Here is a 9,814-nt window from a genome sequence, read left to right on the forward strand (position 1 = left end):
CCAGTAGGCCATACAAAAACCAAGCAAATCTGTTGAGCCAGAAAAAGCAAAGTTAATCTCTTGGATCATTGTGTTGTGCAAACCCAGCCAAAGATGCTTATGGCCCTAGGATTCAACCACAGGTTGTATATTTAGGAATGTTAAAGGAAATCAAAACATGGGTAGACCAAGAAACCAGTAGCTTATAAGGGCCTTGCAAGAAGTTCCTTTTTCTTTGGTTTGTAGATGAAAGGAAGCTCAGAGTTAGACTTACCAGAGAATGAGTCCTATTAAAGGACTGCTAGGGAGGACCACCTAAGATGGAAGCCCAGTTCTCCATCACAGCAAAACCAAACCTAGCTCAGTGAGGTTATGTAAAATCGGATCTCTGCCATTGCATCCATCCATAAATGGTAGGAGCAAGTCTCAATTGGCATTACGATACACATTGCATCAGGCCATTAAGCAGGTTGGTTTGGTGATGGCTTCCTGACTGACATGATCCCAAGCAATTTGTGAGCTTCACCACCATTTTTCAGAATTATTTTTATTCCAGTTGCTCGCTCTGATAATATCCTGTCCACATCCTACCCAGGTCAGCATTTTCAGCTTTTAAGCCTAGTTGTCCAGATGTTGCCAGTTGCCAGGCTGTTTCTTTGCTAAGAGTGTCAAAACTGAAGGATCAGAAAACAAGTGAAAGATGATTTACAAGATTTTATTACTGTGGAAAAGATTTGTGGTTGAAAAGTGGGGGGGTTAATCTGGGATGCTTTTTAGGCAACAATGGGACTCAGGTATATATGGTTAAGTTCATGACTCCATATGAGCATATTATAAATGTCACATAAGTACCAATAGAAGAGAATATTTTAGCACTGATTATATTACCTAGCTGGGTAATAAAATGTCTGCAAAAAAATTAGCAGCAAGGGACCCCACTGTCCCAGAAGTGGATAAAAATTGAAGGATATTCAGAGGTTAAAATATTTGGAATGGCCCATTTTAGAGTCAACATTTTGCACCTCACCTTAAAACAGACCTCCATCTTAACTGAGTTTATTGTATATTGAGATTGAACTGGGACATGATCCCCGCAGCACTATTTTGACTATTTCTTACCCCAAAGGCAGTCTCATTGAGTCTAAAAAATACTTACTGCCTGGGAATTTATTCCAAAGTAGTTGGATAAGATTGGAGAATACAGAAGAGATGTACTATACATTGCATTTTCTCCTTTTTATCTTTTTCAAAAATCGTCACTAGGGGCAGATGACGTTTGAATTTCCTGCAATAATACCCTCAATCCAGTCATTATAATCGAAGACCTTGGTGTAGACGCCAGGTTCAAGGAGTTGGGCACAAGGAAAGCGCCCCCAAGATACAATGCCCTGGATTTGTCCATTACAGATGAGGGGTCCCCCAGAATCGCCCTGTTGAGAAAAATCAAACATGGAACATCACATTACTATCTATGAATGGGAAGTGGAGCAAATGGTTCCCTTCATCATCCGTTCCCCTTGTAGCCCCAAGCATTCCCCAATCCAGGATCCTTATACAATTGAACTCCTGGAGTTTCCCCTGCTAGCATCAACAGTATTGAGTATATAACGGTAAATATTCCCAGGCAGTACGCTTTTTTTAGACTCTGGAAATCCAGACACCTAGAAGGCACTGGAGTTAGAAAAAGCTGTGACTTGGTATGTATCTTTCTACAAGATGCCTTCAAGGCTCAATCTCTTATCATAGCTTTGAAAACTGGCACTGTTTCTTTAGGAGTCTGTCTTAGAAGGGATCAACTTACCTTACATGAATCTTTGCCTCCTTCCAGGACACCTGCACACAATATGTTCTTCCCTGACATTGCTGGGTAAGCTGCTTGACACACCGGAATATGGAGTATGTTAATGTCAACACAATGAGGGACTTCGGGATAAGTCACTGAAAAAATTAAAAATAGGTGAAGTTACACGGTTCCACCTTTCACAATTTACCTCCTAGATACATAGAACTATAACTTCTATTGTTTCCAACCAATAGAGCTTATCTCACTGCTTTGGAGTAGAAAGTATTGTCTTTCAAGATATCCAAAGGGACACCTGGAAAAAATAGATTTAGTTAAATGTTTGCAAAGGGTGGTTTTTGTCAAGATATTACTAGATGAGGTCATTTGAAGGCTTCTCAACTTCCTCCAGAACTCTGTGCAAAGATTGCCTTGTGGGCAAAGTAGGACTTTTGTTAGTTCGAGGGTCATAGAATTGATCTTTCATCTTCTGGAGAAGATCTAGAACAGAGGTCTCCATACTTGGGAGCTTTAAGACTTGTGGACTTCATCTCTCAAAATTCCTCAGGAAGCATACTGAAACTTCCATATCTGAAGATGAAGCAGCCCATAAGCTTGTATTGTGAACAAGAACAAAAATGCAGGAATCGTGTCTAAAAAATTATCTACCCTCCTTGGGGAGGGTAGATATGATGGATATAAGTCTTAAGGAAACAAAGGAAAAATGTCATCTGAACCAGACAAAGCTAAGTCTGAGAACATGGAATAAACCCAATCCTAGCTAATCAACAAATAGCAATAGCAATGGCACTTAGAGTTATACACTGCTTTACAGTGCTTTGCTGCCCTCTCTAAGCTATTTACAGAGTCATCCTATTGCCCCCAACAATCTGGGTCCTCATTTTACCCACCGGAATGACGGAAGGCTGAGTCAACCTTGAGCCTGGGGAGATTCGAACTGCCAAATTGCAGGCAGCTGGCAATCAGCAGAAGTAGCCTGCAGTACTGCATTCTAACCACTGCGCCATTGCAGCTCTTACTGCTTTTGAAGTTTGACGTTACATCAATAGCTTTGTCCGAGAGTATAGTCGGAGATCCTTACCTACAGGAGATGTGATTGTGCCCCAGCCCATAACACGGCAAACTGAGCCCATACTGGGAGGGTTGGAAGGCAAGCTAAGAGGTGCGATGTGTTCACTATAGTTAACAGAACTGTTCAGCCTGATCAACATGATATCTTGGCCCCATTGGGTACAGTTATTGGTACTGAGACAACACAACTTCTCCTTCGGGACTCTTATCTGCTCATCCTCATAGTGTACATGTACATTATGCACACCAAGCTTTATCTGGATATCTTCCCTACAAGAAAAACAATGAAAAGTTAAGGAGTCCATGTGGTTCTGACATTAACGTTATGATTTTGTATGGTGTACATCCTCTCTCAAACCAACCTATCGAAGGATCGTAGGATAGATAAAGACGAACACAAGATCTGGATTTTGACCACTCTGCTCTTGTTTTGAAGAGCTATGAAGATTTTATTATTATTATTTTATTTGTTGAGTATGTATTAGGTAACAGATATAAGTATAAACATGATTATTAATACATGAAATGGATATGAATAAAAGGGAACATTTGGACAGGGACAGTAGGCATGCTGGTCCACTTACGCACGCAACACGCCCCTTACAGACTCCTTAGGAATGGGGTAACCCTAGACAGTCTAAGGTTAAAGTTTTGGAGGTTTGGGGAAGAAACCACAGAGTCAAGTGTGGTGCCTCGCCAGGTCTTTGACAAGGGAGAGAGAAGCCCCTCACATGTTTTTATCTTTTATGCTATTTTAATCTTTTTTTAAAAAAATATTTTCTTATTGCAAACCCCCAGAGTCAGGCAGCATACGGTTAATCTATTCTGGTCGGTTGCACAGGCAGTCAGATATTTAGACTGGATTTGCCATTATTTTCCACCTATCGAGCCCTTTCCGAGGACCTGGTGTAGGTAGATGTTGTGGTTCCGTGGTATTAAAGGGATTGTCACAGGATGTAAGCTGTTCCAAGCAAAGCTGCCTTTTGCAATTGACTGTGGTGATTTTGTCAATGCTGACGGTGTTCAGGTAATGTTCCAGATATTGTTGTGTTTGCTGTTATTGTATCCCAGTAAAAAAGGGAAAGATAAATATTGTGGTGAAGAAGAAGGAAATTCTACCATAAATATAAACAGCACTGTTCAAGATATGATTGTGAGGAGCAGTAGCAGCAGAACACTCATTCAAAATGCACAGAGAAGTTACTACAAACTAGCAGATTAATTACAAAAAAATCTGGATATTTAAGCACGATCTCCCACAACCCTTCCACTTTCTGTAATCCCCTCACCTGTTGCAGTGTGCAGCGGTCAGCACCCATTCGTGGTTGAGCAAGGTCCCTGAGCAGAAAAACCCTGCAGAGTTATACAAGTATACAAGGAAAGGATGTTCATTTTGGTTACATTCAAAACCTCCAATGATCCGATCAAGAGGAGTTACTGCTGCAAAGAAACAAAGAAAGGTCACTGTTTGGCTGTGAAATAGAACAGAATTGCTTTTATTAGTAGTGTTTCTATTAGTACAGTAATTTTGGAGTAATTTTATGAGACACACAACATCAAACCAGTTGAATAAAATTGCTTTATTTATTATGGATTATTTGCAAATTGTATACATGACTATGCCCATGTAGGTAAATTAAAGCACCACCACGAGTCTTCCTATATGCATGTATATCAGTCAATCAGAATAGAGCTTGAAGGGAACTTGGAGGTCCTCTAGTCCAACCCAGGGGGCTGTCTTCTTCAAAACCCCCAGTGATAAAGCACCTATGATTTCTGAAGGGAAGCTGTCCCGCTGGTTAATTGTTCTCACTGTTCGGAAGTTTCTCCTTCATTCCAGATTGCTTCTCTCCTGGATTAGTTTCCATCCATTGTTTCTTGTTTTGCCTTCTGGTGCTTTGTAAAGTAAATTGACCCCCTCTTCTTTGTGGTTGCCCTTCAAATACTTGGGCACTGCTTTCATGTTACACTTAGTCCTTCGTTTCTCTAGATTGGCCATACCCGATTCCTGCAACCGTTCTTCATATGTTTTAGCCTTCAGACCTTTGATCGTTTTAGATGCTCTTCTTTGTATTTTTTCGAAAGTCTCAACATCTTCTTTTGTAATGTGGTGACCAAACTTGATGCAGTATTCCAGATGTGATCTTACTAAGGATTTGTAAAGTGGTACATGTGTGTGCATGTGTGTGTGTGTGTGTGTGCATATACATCGCAGAAAAAATTATTTCCCATACTTCCCGATATGGTTTTATGAAAGCAAAAATTCATTAAATATTAAACAGAGATGCTAGCTCATCACACTCTAAAATAAATATGTCCAGGACCTTATCACTTAATACTGTAGTGAAACAGATTCTGCTTTGTTAGTGATGTTAAGATTTAGGGGTAGACAGACTTCCAAGACAGGGGAGTTGACTTATTCAATATGGAAGTGAAAAAGACATTTTTATCATTCCCACAATTCTCATCCCAGGATCATATAGTTATTTAAAATAGTGTCTTGCTGCTCGAATTATAGAAGCTTCTTAGACTTAGAGCACCTTATAAACAGCAATATCGATGAGCTTATTATAGTTTCAACCAATTAAACCAGTGTTTCTCAACATTGGCAAGTTGAAGATGTATGGATTTTAATTCCTACAATTCCCCTGACAGCATGGTGAATTTTGGGAATTGAACTCCACACATCTTCAAGACAAAAGGCCATAATCTGTAAATTTGCACAAGAAAAGCTGGGGATAGATGCTTAGTTCCTCTCATTGAGTTCCCTGCACATTGGGGAACTAGTTATTAATACGTGGCTAAATCTGAGTGCCCTTTTGCAGGTCTGTACAGCACTACTTTCCAGGATATTTTGCATACCAGTTAGGGTGCTTATACTGGAGCCAAAAACTGGGACCATCTTGGCCAAATCAGAACATATGGTAAACATAATCAGTCCTGGCTTTCAAGTTTACCATTCAAGGGAAATGAAGTACAAAAAAAAAGGGACATTTAACTTTGAAGCCTCAGATATACAAAAATACTATACTTTACATCTCCAGCAATGCTGGAAACAGGTTAAATCGCATGATTCTGCCATTCTGATGGCTGAGATCTAAGGCATCTGGTCTTCTCAAAAGTTATAGCATATTTTGCTCTGCTTCTTTGCTGCTCAATAACTTAACTGTATCATTGCCAGTCAGATTATGCTAATCAGTTGAACTAAGAATAGTTCAGATTAGCTTCTAAAAAAGATGGGCTTTTAGAAACATTTGGTCCAGAGTCTGATCTTGCTGTACTGGATTGCTAAGAAAACAAAACAAAAAAAGTTTTAGGTGGCCTCATGGGGTAGCAGAATAGGGGATAGTAGCAGAGAAAGTGAGGAAGAATTTGATGAAAAATGGAATTTAATCTATGAATTTGGATAGGAAGTAGATAACATTTGGATTTAGTTCACTAAAAACAGTTTGAGCCAACCCTGATGGCAGTAAAATCCCTACATGAAAGTTTTGATATTTGTTTAAGAAGCAATGACCTAGATGTTGCATGCTGTATAATGCAGCAAATCTAACAGAATGGGAATTAGGTTAAATACAACAGATTTGTTTTACCAGTTGGAACAAAAATCAATGGCCATTTCAAATACCATTTGTGTATACACTATTACAGTATCCTAAGACTAAAAATCTTTCCCCAACATTTTCCTCAAAATATGTTATCTTCCTTTATTGAAGTCACTTGCCAAATAAATGGAAACACGAAAGGAAGCTGATTATACTTGTGATTATATATTTTTAATTGGCTAGTTTCGCTGATATGAATCAAATGTATCCATTCGTATTATCATTACACATACAGCAATGGTCTTCTCCATTTGCACCAGGTAGGCCTTCTTCCCCCACTCTCTACCTGTAACCTGTTGTCCATTTTGAGTTAATTTATTACATGAAATTTTACTCATGTAATTCGAGGTTTAAATGAAAAAGATACCTAAAGTCCTGTTTACCTTTTGCTCCATGGTCCAGGCTCTTACTGTAAGAAAGCTGTAGTATCAGAAGGCTTGCTAGCACTCTGATTAGTGCCATAGCTTCCACTCTGTGTGGCAAACTGTTTGCTTGGAGTTTAGAAATAGGAAACAATTTTGGCAAGAATGTTTAAAATATTTGATTAAGCACATTGTTCTCTTCCACTCCAAGGCCGAGGCACAGATGTGAAACAAATGCCAGGTTCTCACCCTTACGTAACTTGGTTCTATATCAGCGGTTATTCAATTTGCCTTGTGGTGAAACCGGAAAAATCTGAAACTGAACACACTCAAAACTGTAGAAATGGTGGTAGACTTTAGAAGAAACCCTTCCATACTACCACTTCTTACAATACTAGACAACGCAGTATCAACAGTAGAGACCTTCAAATTTCTAGGTTCTACTATATCACATGACCTAAAATGGACACCTAACATCAAAAACATCATCAAAAAAGCACAACAAAGAATGTTCTGTCTGTGCCAACTCAGAAAGTTCAAACTGCCCACGGAGCTGCTGATCCATTTCTACAGAGGAATGATTGAGTCTGTCATCTGCACCTCTAGAACTGTCTGGTTTGGTTCTGCAACCCAACAGGACAGACACAGACTTTGGAGAATAATTAGGACTGCAGAAAAAACAATTACTACCCACCTGCCTTCCATTGAGGACCTGTATACTGAACGAGTCAATAGGAGGGCTGTGAAAATATTTACAGACCCCTCACATCCCGGACATAAACTGTTTCAACTTCTTCCCTCAAAACGACGCTATAGAACACTGCACACCAGAACAACGAGATACAAGAACAATTTTTTCCTGAACGCCATCACCCTGCTAAACAAATAATTCCCTCAACACTGTCCAACTATTTATGAAGTCTGCACTATTATTACTATTAATCTTCTCATCACTCCTTATCACCCATCCCCTCCCTCTTGTGACTGTATGACTGTAACTTTGTCGCTTATATTCTTACGATTTATATTGACTGTTTCCTAGTATGATTTGATTGCTTATGACTATCATTAAATTGCTTATGACTATCATTAAATGTCATACCTGATGATTCTTGATGAATGTATCATTTCTTTTATGTACACCGAGAGCATTTGCACCGAAGACAAATTCCTTGTGTGTCCAACCACACTTGGCCAATAAAGAATTATATTCTAAACAAAGAAAAAAGGCCAGGGGAGTTAGACCATACAAAGGCTCAATTTGTCTGTGTGGTGGGAGGAAAATGACTCTTCCTGTATTATTAATAGTGGGGACAACTGATACTAACTTAAACCCAACAATTTTCAGTGTTGTGAGACTGGTTTGAAAACTCTCCACATTTTCCAGTTTTGGAAAAATGGAGAACAGGAAAGCTGGCTATGCACAGCCCTGGATGGACTCTCTCCACAGCTGCAATTTCTTTAAATGTGACTTAGTTAAAATTAGCCTTAACCTTTAAATTTCATACCCTCCAGAACAGAGGTGGTATTCAGCAGGTTCTGACCAGTTCTTGAGAACCGGTAGCAGAAATTTTGAGTAGTTCGGAGAACTAGCAAATACCACCTCTGATTGGAGATTTTACAGTATTCTTCCCCTGACATGCCCACCAAGCCACACCCACAGAACTGGTTGTAAAAAAATTTGAATCCCATCACTGCTACAGATGCCTGGACTTCAACTCCTAGAACCGTGGTCCCCAAACTTGGCAACTTTAAGACTTGTGGACTTCAACTCCCAGAATTCTCCAGCCAACATAACTGGCTGGAGAATTCTGGGAGTTGAAGTCCACAAGTCTTAAAGTTGCCAAGTTTGAGACCTCTGTCTAGAATTTCCCAGCCAGGATGGTAAACTGTGGAGAATTATGGAAGTTGAATTCTATACAACTGGGAGAGGGTATCATATATGGTATTGGACTGGGTTATTTGAACGACTGTTTCTCCCTGTTATTGTCTGTCTAATCAGGAGATGCTTGGTATTTGGGGATCCTACCTGGCAGGACCAGGAATAAAGACGTTTCTCTCATGCTAATTCTGCCCACTCCAAGGTTAGATTGGCCCTAACCTTTGTGGTGTTTTACAAGGCCTTAAAACAGGAGTCCCAAACCCCCGGTCCATGTACTGGCACCGGGCCACAGCTTGCCAGAAATTGGTCTGCACAGTCAAGCAAATCCCCATCTGCGGGATGCAGTCAGCACACAAAACCATGTCCCCTCCGGTCTGTGGAAAAATGTCTCTCCATGGAACCTGATGCCCCAAAATTTGGGGGCCACTGCCTTAAAATGCGTGGTTTTGTCACCAGGCTTGAGGATTCAAATGCATAGCAGTTTGTACAGTAACACAGTCAATTGCTATTGATGGTTTTTATATCCCAGCTGCTCACTGTATTTGTATGATTTTTTAGTTTTGAATTGTCCAAAGTCATGAATTTGAAATGGATGGCCATATGCAATGAAATACATTAATTAACATGATTAAATAGACCATAGCCTAGCAAGGGTAGATTCCCTCTCTCAAATAATTTTACACTGTCAGATATTAGGGAAAAAAGATTAGTGTAGGTTATTGTAGTGAAGCTTAATTAAAATGAATAATCATTAATAGCTGTAGGAAACTTTTAAAAAAATGCGATGAACGCAAAGGGAAAAAAGTCTGCATACTGGAAGGTACCGCAGCTGTCAGTTCCTTCTCTTTGTCTTCTACTCCAGAAAATGGGTCAATTCAGTATCTAGATTATGTATACAGTTTGGCCAGCATGTCTAGAGCAGTGGTAGGGAATTATGGCCCTTTTATGACCCATGGACTTCAACTCCCAGAATTCCTGAGCCAGCATGGCTTGCTCAAGAATTCTGGGAGTTGAAGTCCACAAAGTCATGGGAGGAGAGCTTAGTTCTCCATTTTTGCTCTAGAAGAAGGTCCATTGTTTTGGCGCCAGTGCAGCCCTCAGCTGGCCACGTGAG

The 9,814-nt window shown here is 39.9% G+C and overlaps 1 protein-coding gene across 1 annotated transcript; it reads right to left on the bottom strand.

Annotated features, from left to right (window-relative positions):
- Window positions 1-678: 678 nt before the first annotated feature.
- Window positions 679-6,988, bottom strand: LOC113448234 (serine protease harobin). Its single transcript, XM_026718842.2, has 5 exons — window positions 6,840-6,988; window positions 4,141-4,291; window positions 2,862-3,121; window positions 1,781-1,917; window positions 679-1,409 (listed from the first exon to the last, which is right to left on the bottom strand). Exons 1-5 carry the CDS (start codon window positions 6,916-6,918, stop codon window positions 1,239-1,241), a joined length of 798 nt encoding a protein of 265 aa, XP_026574627.1. The 5' UTR covers window positions 6,919-6,988; the 3' UTR covers window positions 679-1,238.
- Window positions 6,989-9,814: the final 2,826 nt, after the last annotated feature.

The sequence above is a fragment of the Pseudonaja textilis genome, chromosome 10 (assembly GCF_049901715.1).
Source record: "Pseudonaja textilis isolate UNSWEBS1 chromosome 10, rPseTex1.2, whole genome shotgun sequence".
Taxonomy (NCBI): Eukaryota; Metazoa; Chordata; class Lepidosauria; order Squamata; family Elapidae; genus Pseudonaja; species Pseudonaja textilis.